At 38.3% G+C, this 15,366-nt stretch overlaps 1 protein-coding gene across 3 annotated transcripts in view; it reads left to right on the top strand.

Annotated features, from left to right (window-relative positions):
* EFHC2 (EF-hand domain containing 2) overlaps positions 1-15,366 on the top strand; it is a 62,688-nt gene that overhangs the window by 34,103 nt on the left and 13,219 nt on the right. For all 3 annotated transcript variants that reach the window (XM_067289750.1, XM_067289752.1, XM_067289751.1), the window contains exons 8-11: positions 1,602-1,767; positions 2,740-2,882; positions 8,077-8,273; positions 12,864-12,997. In XM_067289750.1, the coding sequence (XP_067145851.1) occupies positions 1,602-1,767; positions 2,740-2,882; positions 8,077-8,273; positions 12,864-12,997 (640 nt within the window). The remainder of the gene's footprint in view (positions 1-1,601; positions 1,768-2,739; positions 2,883-8,076; positions 8,274-12,863; positions 12,998-15,366) is intronic.

Genomic DNA, 15,366 nt, shown 5'->3' with positions numbered 1-15,366 from the left:
TGCCTACTTTGCCTCTCCTTGGCTCCTGGGCTGTGGTGTGCGATCCATCTTTCTGTCCAATTTGCCTTATGGGTCTTTTGCTTACCAGAGCAGGGGCACAGCCAGGAGAGCTAGGGAGGTGACTGTGCTCCTCTGCTCGGCACTCATTAGACCTTGCCTGGGTGCCACGTCCAGTTTTGGGCCTCCAGAATGGGGAAGACACTCATGGGGCGAGTTCAGGAGAGGCCCTGAAACAGTGGGCCAGACCAGCAGCCCTGTGAGGAGAGGCTGGAGCACAGTGCCACTCGGCCTGGGGAGCACAGCAGTGGGGCCGCCTCAATGGAGAGAGTACTGAGACAAGGAGGGCCGGCTCTGCGCAGGGCTACCTGGTGGGAGGGCGAGGGACAACGAACATAAATGTGAACAGGAGTGGTTCAGGCTGAATATGGGGAAAATCTTTTCCCCATGAGGTCAGTGGGGTGCTGGAGCAGGTTGCCCAGTGAGGCCGTGCAGGCTCCATCCCTGAAGGTTTTCAAGGTCAGGCTGGACATAGCCCTGAGCATCCTGGTCTGAGCTAGACCTGACCCTGCACTGAGTTGAAGGTTGGACTAGAGACCTCCCCAGGTCCCATCCAACCTGAATTGTCCTGTGATCCTATAATTTATCACTTAATTTGCTTCAGTTCTGCATATCCATTTTTCCCATTATATAGATCACTTTTCTCCTCTCACCTTTTCTGTTTTTCATGGACCTTATTTAACCAGAAGACTGTATCACTCTGGTAAAGTTTTATGTGAGCCCCACTGGCAGTTGAAAGTTGTGTTGCTGTGAAACAGCAGTTCAGGGAAGCAACAAGGGGCCAACTGGGGCCAACAAGATTTTCACCAATAGAGGAATAAGGAAGGACCTTAGGGCAGCAGGGCTTTTGGGAGCAGCCCATATTGGAAATGAGCACAGGGATCTGGCTGGTCATGTTCCTGATGAGATAGGAGAACTCCTGCTGTATATCTGGGATATGTCAAGACCATTCAGCACTGTGAAGAAAGATTTGAGGGTAGGAAAAAGAGTAAAAAGAAAGCTTCCAAAACTCTGGATATAGTTGGGATTTGGACTGAAGCGACTGGCACCTTATCAAGATTTACATAAACTTTTAGAATTCTTCTGTGTATGATTTATATAATGAATGTAATTTTATTTATTTACGTATTTGTTTTTCCCGGCAAAAATTAAAGGACAGGAAACTCATAAGCCAGGTATTTACCTAATGATGTTATCTCAAAGGATAAAACTGAAACATTATTTTAGAATGGTTAATTTATAGTTTTTTCCTATTTTGAAACTGTATTTGTCTTTTTTGCCTGTGTGTCTTGTTTAATGATTTTAGTTGAACATTTTAAGGTTATAGATGAAATTTCTAAACCCTTGAAGTGACAATAATTTTGGTGTTGGCTGCTTTGGAGCCTTTCTTCTACCCTGTAGCTGCAGGAGGGAGCCTAGTTTGGCTTTGATCAGTCATGCTCTTTTACAGAAATAGGTTATTAAGTATTCATATTGGAAGGGTAAATCCTTAGTGGAATGGCATCATCAGAACACCAATAAATGTCTTGCTGTCTTTGTTATAGTGGATTTCACCCCTGTTCCATATAAGGCTCCACCACTTCCAAAACCAGAAAAGAAGTTTCCACCATATACTGGATTTGGTTCTGAAGAGGATTCTCTGTGCTCCTGCCTGGGTCTGCTTCCCAAGCATCCCCAAAAAGATTTCAAGAAATTCATGGAGAAAGACAGGTATTTCAGTGAAAAATAATTCCAACCTTTTGTATTATTATTCCTTTTTGTGAAGGAGATGGGTGTTAAGTACGGATGTCATTTTTCAGCAAGGTATGAATCTCATCGGACTTATAAGGGACAAGTGTATAAGGACTGGTGTAGTGACATGATATTCCATTTTTCTCCGATCTCAGCAAAATTTATCTTCTCAGAAGGCAAATATTTTGACATCCCTCCCCATTTCTCTGTCTCCTTCCATTCTGCTGTCTTCAGTGGAAGCTGGTTGGAAGTCTTAGTCCAACAGTAATTTTGAATACTCCAACAGTCCGTCACTGATTTGTTTTTCTGTTTGACCTTTTGGCATTTACTTTTTTCTCTGCTGATTTTCATGCAGAGTTTACTGTAGCAATATTAAAGCATTAACCCTTTAATTTCCATTATGACATGCCTTGTCAGAAGTAGAACATTCATAAAAGAAGAAAGGTATTAGAAAAAGACTTGGCAATGTATTGCTAGTATATATAGTGGTACTGTAAATCATTTTAAACACAATCACTTAGCAAATATCCAGCTAATAAGATTGTCTGATGGACCTGTTTCATGGAGGTGATCCTATTATGTATTGTTATTCAGAATTTGTTTTGAAAATGTACACATCTAAATATGTTTTTCCTTTATGAATTTTCTGGAAACAAACTTGGGAGTTTGATTTGCAACTGAATTTGAATACAAATTCATTCCAGACCTGTAGCAGAGAAGTAATTTTCCCCCCAAAATAATTCCTTTCTGTCTGGCTGAGCCTGGTTGGTTCTGTTAATTTAAGCTCAGAATAATTTTTGAAAAAGTAGGAGCCTTATCCCATTTCCCTTCTTAGTCCAGGAATAACATAATTAATGTATTTTACAAAACTCAGAAGAATGCATCTTTAAGTAATGGAAACTTTCCTCACACTCTGTTCTTAATTTCTTAGCTCTTCTTTTCCTTTTTTAGAAATGGTCTGGAAAGTAACATACTGCGCTTTCTTGCAAAACTTATTACTGATAGCCCTATTGACAAGGAGCGGAAATTCATTATTTCCTATTTTCTGAGTGATGACACCATTTCAGTTTTTGAACCTATGCGGCGAAACACAGGTAAGAGGTAGCAATATTTTGCAATCAGTCCCAGTTGTCCTGCTCATTTAATTACAATTTACAGTAAACATTGTGGCCAGACTCAGCACTAATAGAAGCAGGGATGTTGCCTTTCAAGTGCAACGGGAGTTGCATCAGCAGGTCTACTATGTTAGCTTGCGTAGTTGCTTGTCATAATAATTCATAATCTTCATCACTCAGCATAAAGCTTTTTAGTGTATGACAGCACTTCACAACATCCTTTGGGAAGTGGAAGTTTAGTATGTTAGAATTTTTATTACTCTTTAATTTGCAAATTTGACCTTTTAACATTTGCTTTTTTTGTAGGTTAAGTACAGGAATTGTATGGTAATTGGTGTTAAATAGGGACAGGCAATTTAAGACATTAAGAATGAAAGAGTAAGTCCTTTGTTTTGCAAGATTGTGTTATGGTGTTATGGTACCTATATAACAACCATTGTATAGAAGCATCTCATGAAAGCAAAACAGCTGTGATTTTTTTTAATATACAATATCATTAATAATATACTGTTGGGATTGTAAAAAGTGAAGATTGTTCTGTGCTAGTGTCTGTACGTTCGTATGTGTGTCTATGTGTGTGGTTACGTGTGTGTGCATGTGTGCATAACACTGATCTGAATTTCAGGAGCCAGATTGCCAGTGTTTTAGTGGCAAATACTTTATTGATCCTCAGTTGTTCATCACATTTATCCTATTGCTGGAGCATGGTCCCCGAATGCTGTCATGGTTAAATTCTTTCAGTCAGTGTTGTCTGTTGTAGGCTGCCTCCAACTGAGGATATGAAGGGTTCTGTGATTTTCAAGCACCTCTTATTTCCTCACAGTGTCATGTACATGGATGGAAGGGTACAGCACTGGGAAGAATAGCAGAAAGCCTTTTAGTAACTCAGAGAGATAGGGAAGCCTTGGTTAAATATGTTCCTATTGGAGTGATTAGTGTATTTCTCTGAAGACCACAAAACATCTGTGGCAACAGCTTCAAAGCGGTTCACATCCAGAAGTGCTCTGGCACCACTCAACTTTTGCAAAGGAGAGACTCTTGAAAAACTTGCTGTCAGTCTCTGATAAAATCCTAGGGAGAAAAAAATTAGAAAATCACAGTCTCTCAAAGACAAGAGAAAAAGAGTAACAGAAGGTTTCCTTAGTTATGTTGTCAGGCTCTTGTAGAACCTCATGATTAGTTCTTTTGATACTGGTTGAATTGCCCTATACCAGCTTCTTGGTACGAAGATCTTAGTATGGTATTTCAGGTATGATGGTGACCAGCTCACAGCGCTCAGTACTGACCTATTTGGTACTCCCAGCGCACTGTCTGGAACAATGACTATCTTAGGGAGGACTGCTCATTCTTCTCTGGTTCAGACTCTGAATACCTTCAGCTGGTGGCAACAGTTGACTTTCTGAGTCACGTTCAGCTTAGAGTTAAGGACTGAGTATTCTTGCAACCATATTTTAAGTTTTTACTGAAAATGATTTCTGATATTAATTCGTGTCAGACCTGTGATGAACATCACATCCATAAAAACTGAAGGTGTGGTGAACGTCTACACCTTATGTATTCTTAGACAATTCACTCTGTGCCAGTGATGCTACTAAGTCATTTCAAGTGCAATAGATTTATAGGAAGGCTTGAGCCTTTTCAATGCAAAGAATTCCTAATAGCATCTGTGTTTGTAACAAATGCATAAATATGGACCCCACCCTTAACTTGAATACAATCAGTTCTCTGAGAAATGTTTTGAAAATGTGTCAGCTTCCATGAGCATTCACAGTTAGCCCTGCTCCACTGCAATATAAAGATTTAACACTCTTTAGGGCAGCAGTGTCCTGTCACCATTATTTTAACTAGTTTCTTGCCATCCAGTGGTTAGTAATGTGCGCAACTTCTTTTGAATGACCAACAGCTGTATGTCATATATGGACAAGCATTCAAAGAATAGTTGCTTACCCAAAGGTGCATGTTGCTTTGACATACATGGTGTATGTGTGTGTATGTGCATATATATAGGTGCAGATACATGGATATATGGTGTATGTGTATATAGATAAAGATAAACGTGCATATGTATGTTTTTATTATAAAATGCTGCTGTGAGGCTCAAGAGCAGCTGAATCCTGCATTAGTGAATGACTTGATGTTTGACTGGCTTTCTTTACTTCTGGACACATGAAGGATGCTAAGGGTATATCTACACTGCTAAATTAAAGAAGTCCAGGAAACAGTTTGAATCTTGGACCCTGTCATCTGTATTGCCTAACTGTTAGTTCACTCCTGGTTCTCCTTTGGACCATTCCAATTAGACAAGGCCCCAGAGAGTTCAGGGCCCCTTCTGGAGGATGCTTAACCAGGTTTGACTTGCTTTGCCCTTATCAGTCATCTAACACTATCCGGCAGGTTTTGCACACTCAAACATCATTCCCAGACCCAGGGGTTGCAGTACATACCCTCAGTTTCATGCTATAAAACACCTCTCTGTGGAGAGACCACAGCACAGCCTTCACATAGCCTCAGGCAGTCTGAACACACAAAAATAATAGCTGTGTCTTAAGACCTCAGGATTATCACATAGCACCCATAGCAGACCCAGGGCCAAGCACTGTGCATTGCAGATGTGGTCAGTCAGACCCTCAATAGCATGGGTGTGAGGCCAGAGATTATTCTGGCTTCCTTTTATTTTGAAATGAGAATATATGCTAGGATTGCAGCTGTATTAAGTATTTCTGGTCACCAAAATATGAAACAATAAACTGGGCAAGTTTGCTCACCGACAGTAATAAATACTTTAAAGTATATATGAAAGGCAAGTATCAGTAAATGGGTTTTTAATTTTCTAGGGATGTTAAAGTGATTGGTGTAGCTGACTCTTTCAGAGATGGTAGAAAGGTGAAGTGGAAGAAGAGTGAAGAGATCATTGGATGTGGCTAAGAACTGGCCATTGGAGAGCTCAGTGAGAACAGCCTTGAAAAGGCTGGATGAGAAGTTGGAAAGAGGCCTGGGATTGCAGAAGTTTCTTTGTTCCCATTTCCTTCTTTTCCTTCTTCTCCCTTTCTCTTCTCTCCCTTTGCCCTCTCTCCTTTTTAATCATGTCTGAAGGAAAAGAGACTGAGTTTCTTTGGGGTTAAGAATAAGAAGGTTTTGCAGAGGTCAGATGTGAGAGGTTAGAAAAAATGGGTAAGGCATGCAGAATGGGAGTGAGAAGAACCTTGTGTGAGGAGGAAAGTGGTGTTGAAAAGGATGGGGCAGGAGAAAAGTAAGGTTGAACAGATCTTGGAAAGGGAATCAATTTTAACAGTAACTGGTTCCCAAAATAACAACATCCCTCTTGTGCATGGGCTCAAAGGACTATTTTTTCCTGTTTTATTTTCATGAATTTATACAAATTGGCCAGTAAAAATGTTTCAAGTCTCAGTCCTAAAACTTAAAGTTGCTCTTTTCTCAGTACAGTAACCTGAAGGTTGCAGGGAAGTACTTTATGCTATTAGTATCACTGCAGAGCTGGATTTGAAGTGCACAGGATTGGACATCTTGAAGCACTTGTTGAGATGCAGGGTCAAAACATAAGAACTTTGGCTCCCCATGCAGGAGATCCTAACCCCTTTTTTTGCTCTGTGTAAGACCAAACTAACAGCTGTACAAACATGTGCAAAGACTGAACTGATCTTAATGGAAGCAGGTCTTTGATTGGGGTGTTTATTTTGTGCTTTGAACCTGACTCTTGTAGATTTCCATCAAACTTTCTCATCAAATTTCAGTGTAAGTTCTCTAACCTAATGAGATATGTTTGGTTAATACACTTGAAATGTACTAACTGAAAACATTTAAAAAATAATTATCAGAGGTATATCAGAGGTAAGTTTCCAATCACATTGCACAAGGGCAGGAAAATACAGAGACAAGAGTGAAATGCCAATCTTACAGAGACCAGTTTTGCTTAATTATTACAAACAGTTGCCAGGATTATATAACCTAAAATTTTGTATTTGCTTTAATACCTAGGTGAAAAGGAATGTGTTAAGATTAGAATTACATTAGTGATTTGAATCATTTTTGAATTTAATCTAGACCTGACTATTACCTTGGTATATTTTTTTGTCTTTTGCTTTTATGATGCTAGTGAAGCAATTAAGTAAGACATCTGATCCAAACTCTGGTTTAATAAGTAGTTTGGGTTTCACATTCGTTTATAATTTTGACCATAAATAGCATTTTATTACACTGCTCATCAGCCATTTATGGGCCTTATATCACTAACTAATATGTAAGACATCATTAAACATACTAAATTATGCTATTTGGCTTTTGGCTTGGAAGCTCAAATATAAACAGGAAATGAACACCAGGCACTTCAGAGTTGGTGTAGGGCACATATCCTGATGAAACAAAACACTTGACAGACTTCTAGAAGACTTGGTAAATGTGATGCAATCCTGTGGTGCACCATAAGATATTAATGGAAAGAAAAATGTTCCTTTTAGTATCTTATATGCCCTTGAGCAGTGTGTGCTGTTTCCAGTGACATGAATAAAATCATTATAACATGAGAAGAAATAATCTGACATATCAAACTCACAAAGAAAATAACAGATCACAATTAATTTGCATTGCCAAAAGAGTATGTGGAAGCTAGTGTCATGTCACTCTTGATGTTTCACATTCAAAAGCTCTTAAAAACAAGTTAGAATTACAGTTAGAATTACAGCACACCTGAAATCAGGTTCATACTAGGACTCTATTATCCTAAGTTGGAGGGGGGTTGGGGTTTTTATTGTGTTTTTGTTTTTGTTTTTTACTTCAACAGTTGAAGGATAATTGCCTGCATCTTGCATTTCTCAAGGGTCAGTCCCAAGGCTGGCGACAGGGTTGTGGGAACCATTTGAAGAGGCAAATTTTCATCACATTTTAAAGAAAAGAAAAAAGAGAAGGTGTTTGGTGAGCATTCAAATGAGACGTCACAGAATTTGCACAATGTAACTGTTGCTGTGAACACTAGCAAAGACAATTCTTTTAGCGATGAAAAGGATAGGGAGAATATATTATGAGACAGGAAACTTCAGGATGAAAACTAATATTTAAATACAAACCAGCTGATTTGGGGTTATTTGTTGTTTTCTATTGTGTGTTTTTTTCTTCCAAGCAAAGCCACAATTAATTATTTACAATTCTATTCCCATAGGGATACTTGGTGGGAAGTTCTTGGAAAGAGGTCGCATTAAGAAGCCTGGACAGGAGCTCTTTAAGAGTGAGCCATCTGAATACTTCAAGGCTCAGAATCTGTTTGTTGGAGCCAGAGTTTGTTTCCATGGTCACAACTTTCTTTTGGTGGATGCTGATGAGTATGCTTTCAACTATATGGAGAAGCATGCAAATGAGGTGAAGCTGTCTCTTGCAATTTTTTGTTATCTTCCAGAAATGTATCTTATCTATATCATATTTTTTCAGAATGAATTATACTTAGTTTCTTCACCCCGAAGTCCAATTAATCTTGAAAACACAGGAAATGACATGCTGCATCAGATGAATGGTCTATTGAGCCCGGTGCTCTGTCTCTAGCAATGGATCTAGGAGATACTAGCTAGGGAGAGCATGCAAGCCTGGTGACTTTTTATAGTGCATTCCCTCCTACTTCCTCAGCATCCACACTTCTTGTATTAGGGGTTGTTAGAAGGTATATCCCTGCCTATTCCTTCTAGAGAATGTTTATGGACCTATTGTCCCTGAACTGGTCTAATCCCTCTTTGAACCTGCTGTTACTGTCTGCTTCCACAGCTTTCTGTGGCAGCAGGTTGAAAAGTTCACTGCCTGCTATGTAAAGAAGGATCTGATAAAAGAAGTATCTTTTATCTGTTTCAAACCTACCTCCTACTAGTTTCAGTGACAGTCCTAGTGTTGTGGGGTTTGGTGAAGATCCCCATTCACTTTATGCACCACCTTCATGATTTTGTAAACTTCAGTCATACTCCCCTCTCAGCCTAATCCCTTCCAAATTAGAGTCTTTGCCTTTTTTAGTCTGTCTTTGTAAGGCAATTGTGAGATGCAGAGACCAGAACTCTGCACAGTACTCAAGATGTGAGAATATCCAGTTTAGAGTCTTACTTATTAATGAGGCTATTTCATTTATGATTCAGTTTATGTGTGTTCATACATAATTTTTCTTTCAAAACATATCATTTGTGATATTGGAAATTCATTTCACAGCCAGGAATTCAGGCTTACTTTTTGTACTGTGTTTCACTGTCTTTTGCTTGTGCCTTCAGAGGGGAGAGCAATAATTAACAGAGACTTAGGGTGTCTTTGGTGATATATACTTTATGTTACCAGTCAATACACAAATGGTTAGTAGAATAGCCTTCGTTAGCTAAAAACATAAAAGTATTCAATAGGAAGAAATGCATTGTCCTATGGAAGTTGTCACAGAAGTCAGAAAAAGAATGGATACAGAGATGAAGAACTACAGAAAGAAGAGTCACAGAGTGTTTTGTGGGATTTTTTATTGGCTTGGTAAGAAAGGTAGATGTTCCTTTAAAAAAAATTTTTTTTTAAGATGTAGCTTGTGCTGAAATATTTGAATAAATGTAACCTGGTATACTTGGAAATTCCTGTTATGTGCAGTTCTGAACCAGTCATTCTGAGACACATCTTCAGAATGCATCAGGTCAGGAACCAAGGAATTTTTGCATCTGAGTCTTCACAATGTGACCTTGAACATTGCTCTATGGGCTAGACTGTGATGTGAGGCCTAATTGTCTGGGGCAGTGCATATGCTTCATTGCTTGTGGTGGGGCTGTAGCATGATTTGTGCTTTCAGCAGACCTTTTGGCTCACAGATTCTCCAGAGATGCCCTTTTCTTTAGGCGTATTGAGAACAGGTCTGCAGAAATTATCCAGGAGGGTTTAACAAGTTACAAGATACTCTTCTCTGCTCTTTTTTGTCCAGACCTTTTGTGGGTGGAGAAAGGAGAAGGTCTGAGTTCAGATTCTGCTTGTTCCCTGTCTGCCACCTCACCAAATCCTCCAGGATGCCAGTAGGCCTAGAGTAGCCTTGGGAACTGAGAGTGTCAGTCTTGATCCCATTGTGCTGCTGAGGTAGAAGTGGATGCAGTCTGAGTCTGTACTGCCTTTGGGCTGCACGTGCTATGCTCACTCAAAAGAAAATAGCAGTCCTGTGTCATTTCTTTGTAAAATAATGGGGGCTAGCATCACCTGCCTTCTCTGGAATAATGAGGAAGGGCTACAAAATACTTGTTGATGTAAAATACTATGACAACTAAATGCTTTAAGCAATAAAATACAAAGCTGTATTTCCTTACTGCTGAACTCTTAGTACTTATAGTACAATCAAAACCGAAGGTATTCTCCAAAATGGAGAGTGCACAGTTAAACTGTAAGTGTTCTTTGGAACTGCTGTTTGCACTGATTAATCTCAAAGCAAATTGATGAGATCTTATGTTTTCAGAGTGAGTGACTGTATATTATCAAAATAAGATCTGCAGAATGTGAAGAAGCAGCACTGAAAAATAGTTCTTTAAAGTGAATTTTGAAATGTGCTTCACACAATTAAGCTTTCAAAACAGCTGATGGAAAAAAAGCAGATTTATTCTCCCAATGATAGATGATTTATTCGCATCCTTTGAATAGAGTTCTAGGGGTAAAGACATACCTTGCTTTCCTCAGTTCCTCAGGGGATTCCATGCTCAAATCACAAGAACTCCAGGAAAAGTTAGAGAAAAGCAGAGATGAAAAAAGGAAGGTGGTTTGAAGAAGGGAAAGTAATTCTAAGATGACAATTTAACACTTATTTCTTAAATTAGAAAACAATTCTTTTACCTTTCCTTTTGAATAGACAGAAGATTTCCTTTCAGCAGAACATATCAGAACCTTCTCTGAAAACTGGTGAAAAAAATTCAGATGGAATGTTTTTCTTCTGGAAAATGCCGTTTTGCTCACATTTCTCTAGGCATATGTTGAGCTAGACAAAAATTTGATTAGATAAATGCGTTGAGGTGGGAACTGATTTTGCTATCATTGAAACATTCCTTTGACACTTACCGTATGAAATATTTGGAAGTTTTAATTTTCCATTTCAAATTTGTTTTTATTTTATTGTATTTAAATTGAGGGGGGAGGAAATCAATGAGTATTTTCATTTTGATTATGACCTGATATGAAAATAACATGATGTAACTAATTTTGAAAATGTTTCAGCACTCTTAGTTTCTTTTCCAATTTGAGAAAAAAAGATAAATTTAGGAAGTGTAAAATTGCTTGCAAAACAGAATATTTGGGTCCTGCACAATTTTACCTGTACTATCCAGGTCTGAAGAGGATTCTTTCAAAAGAAGCATCATTGTGCCTCCTTGAAAATGAATTCATCATCTCTGAAACAGTCTCAATTGTTCATACTTTGTAGTCTTCTGTTGTACAGGCGTAGAAGCTGATTTTGCTTCCATTGAAATCAACATAATAACCACTGACTTAAGCATAAACAAGACAAACAAAAACAGATTGTGACTACTAGAATGACAGCCATTACGTGGGAAGGGGTGAAAGTGGGTAGGTAGTTGTCTTCTTGTTGCTCAGACTCTAGATGTCTGTGTAGACTTTTGGAATAAGCAGGTTAGAAAAAGGTGTAAAAGTTTCTGCTTTGAAACTGTAGAGAAGGCAGATTTTTGAAGAGACAAAGTGCTTCGTCCATCTTTAAATGCTCTGCTGGTTGCTTCTTTCTGCCCAGTCTTTTCTCAATTTCTATTCCTTACTTTTTTCAGCAAAAAGATGTATGCTTACAACCCAGACAGTAACAGTTTTGGAGGAGAACTGAAAAAGTTGCCATCTATATGACTTTTTGGTTGTTGGTCAAGCTGCTCCACACCACTGCTTTGCATGTCATTGCATGCCAGCATTATACCTGGAACAGTTTTGGCATGGGCAACAACTGTCTGCTCTAAATCTGAGGATGTTAATACTGTTCTGGCAGTGTCACAGAGACATTAAACAACTTTTTCAAGATCATTTTAAACTGATACAATGGTATAGACAGATTTTAGCATAACTAGGAGTGAGGCCTAATCTTTGTTATGATTAGGTCCTTAGTAGCAGTCATACCTAATTTCAAATAATTGCTAATTGAAACAGCATTACTTACTGGGAGAAATGGGAGAAGACCCTTTTCAGACAGTTCATTGTACTTTACAAGCTAGGTAGAGCAAGACACAATGTTAGAGCATATCTGATATTCAAAACTGGATTCAGCCTCTATTTAATGACTAAATACATAGATGTTTTATGTTAAAAAGGAGTATAGCAAATAAATCATTGAAACAGCCCTAACACAAGAATCTGAATATAAGGTAGAAGCTTCAGTGCTCCAGTTCTGTTTGTCTACATTCAATTTTATTTTAATGGCCTAGTTAGGAAGAAATAAGCATTCTTCTTACGTGGCAGGAAAAACTGGTTTCTAACAAATACCAGTCTGCTGATTCTGAGTAAATAAACCAAGACTAATATGAATGAGCATTTCTTTTGGAACTATTCATCAGAGCAAAGAGTGAAAAGATTAGTTTTAACTTGGTGAAATTTATTAATAGAGAATTAGGGGAGATGCAGCAGCATAAAACTAGGACCAGTTTATTAGATCTGTGTCTTAAATGTTTCCACTTCTTCTTTAACAGTACAATGCTTGAAACAAAAGTGGATGTCCTTTTATGTATCTGGAATAAGCTTTCTGAGAGTGCATGATCTGATGATTTTTTTTTAGTTTTTCATATTTTCAGGAGGAAGAAATTTTTCTCAGTAGCAGGCTTCCCTCCAAACTTAGTGCGGATTTGTGCATTTGAAATGAGACAATGAAGAAGCTAGTAATACTTAGCAGTTCAGCGTGGCCCTGCATCCCCACAGCTCTTGCTGGTACATGAATTGAATACTGCCTTTCTGTCTAATCTGTATTTCTTGCTTTCCTCTGTTAAGTTCTCCATGGCTGATATCAGTGTCATCCTCAAGAAGCTGAAAGATATAGCAGAACCTCGTTCTCGAGAAGTCAAGCAGATGTTTGCAGCCACTGATCCTGACCATACCAAGGTGATTGAGTATGACCCTTTCAGGTAAGATGGTGGGTTTTATTCTTTAATATTTAGTGGAGGCACATTCTCCAAAAGTGCATAGGGCATGACTATTTTGCTTTCTGCATGTGTTAACTGACAAGTGGCATACATTTGTTTTGCATTTACTTGGGGACTTTATGTGAAAAAGAAAGTGAATCCATGGCCAGGAAAAAGAAATTAGGTGGTTTCAAGTAAGCTGAACAGCACAACTAAAATCACAGAATCACGGAATAGTTGGGGCTGGAAGGCACCTCTGGAGATCATGTGGTCCAACCCCCCTGCTCAAGCAGGGTCAGCTCGAGCAGGTTGCCCAGGACCATGTACAGTTGGGTTTTGAATATCTCCAAGGATGGAGACTCCACAACATCTCTGGGCAATCTGTTCCAGTGTTCAAATCTGTCTACTTTTTATGGTGCCAAAATAAGGTAGTGTGAGGAAAGGTGGTTAAGCAGTAATGCATACACTAAAGGGTAAAAGAAAGCTCATCCTGACACGGTTTAATTAGCAGTTTTGAAATTCAAGAGGAAATATTTGAGTTGCCTCCTGAGAATAGTTGTTTGTTTGGGGTTTGAATCATTGATAAAGAAGATGGTCTTCCCAGAACTAAGGAGCATTGAAATTACAGGATACAGTAATAAGCATCTTTAAAAAAGATTGGAAAGCAGTAATGAGACCAATAATAGTTAATGCCTGGATAGTAGGTTCAGCAGAGATAGGGTAAGAAGAAATCTGGATTCTAGCAATGATCCAGATATGACAGTGGACAAAGGTATAGATACATAAAAGAGGAGAAGAAATTCAAGAGCAAGCTGACTGCAGCTTAACCCACAGCTAAAAGAACTGAGCGTATGAGCTGTGTTGGGTACTGGTAAAGTTAATAATGTGGAACAGAGGAGGAGTTTTTACGTAGAAGCATTTTGGGTTTTTGTAGTGGTAATATACTATATATTTAGGAGCTGTCATAATAACTAAGGTATATAGGTAGATGTATGTTGTGTGGAATGTCATCCCTAAAGAAATGTTAACTAAGGCAGAAATTACTAATGAAATATCTCAGGGGACATATAGATCAGCAGAAGGTCTTTCAGCAATTCAGAGTAAAAGTAATAAGAAAGGAAAAGCAGCCTCTATTCAGAAATGAAAAATAAGTGACTGGAGAGGGAGGATTCAAACCAAGGGAAGCCAGAGTCGTTTGCAATTTTTGTTGAAAATATTCCTAGATTGGTGTCAGGTGTTCTACTGAACAGAAGCAAGGTTTTGAACTGCTAACTGTATTAAGAAGGAAAGTCTTATTACTAGAGTAAGAAAGGGAGAAAATTGAAAGATAAAGTACATCTCAAGACAATTTATAGTTCTTGGGAAAGGGGTTTTATTTATATGTAAAATAAATGTTTAAAATGAAATGCATAACTTAGTCATGGTTTTAAAACAGATTATGCAAAAACAAGTTTCAGAACATTTACATCACCAAATTGGTGGAGCACATTTGAGGAGGAATGATTGTGCTTTTAAACTGTAGGAAAAGATTTTTCTTTTTACTTTCTGCAGCTGTCAACAGTCTAGCAGCTCAGCTTAGCATAGAGATATTCTGTGGCATGGAATAAGGTATGTCTTATTGTGTGCTATTGAGGCACTTCTTTCAGCACACTCTTTCAGCAACCAAGATGCAGTAGCCCTCTCCGAGTAAAAGAGAAAACAGGACAATCCACATAATAATGTTTTTTTGGCCCCACTGTTCACATTGTCAAGTCTGAGCGCCTGCTAATGGTCTACATGCCTCCTGCAGTGGGACCTAAAGGGATCTAACAGGAAGCATCCATGCTGCCAGAGGAAAAATTTGCCTCTAAGGAACACTTCACTTTTGCACTTTCTAGTGATAGTTTTTTTTTTTAACGTTCATCCATATTACACCTAATAATCAAAAGCTTCTTTTTGTTTTTTATCTATGTACCTTATTTTTTAACAATGGAAAACTTTTTTCATGACAAAGGCAAGAGAACACTTCTTTGCCTCTATGAAAAGTCACAGATATCTGTTTCTCTTTTGGTTTTGTATTTTCTTGTATACATTATTGTTTACTTTTAAACTGTTGTGGCATTTCACAATTATAACCAACTACAAGTAGTTATTTTTAGTACACGCAAATATCTATGTGACAACTTCAACCAGCAAAATAATCCTCTTTTCTTATCTTAAATACAGCTAAAGCTGTACCATGATCTGAATTTCGTTGTTCAGATTTCTTCCTTTCCACTTACATAATTTTACATGAGCTACATTTTTAAAGATACACCCATAAATATGATGTAGAGAAGCATAATTGTAATTACACAATTTACTTGGACCATCTTGAGAACCCAAATTTACAG

This window comes from Apteryx mantelli, chromosome 1 (genome assembly GCF_036417845.1).
Source record: "Apteryx mantelli isolate bAptMan1 chromosome 1, bAptMan1.hap1, whole genome shotgun sequence".
Lineage (NCBI taxonomy): Eukaryota > Metazoa > Chordata > Aves > Apterygiformes > Apterygidae > Apteryx > Apteryx mantelli.
Note: the sequence above shows the minus strand (reverse complement) of the source record. Positions and strands in the feature narration are given on the sequence as shown.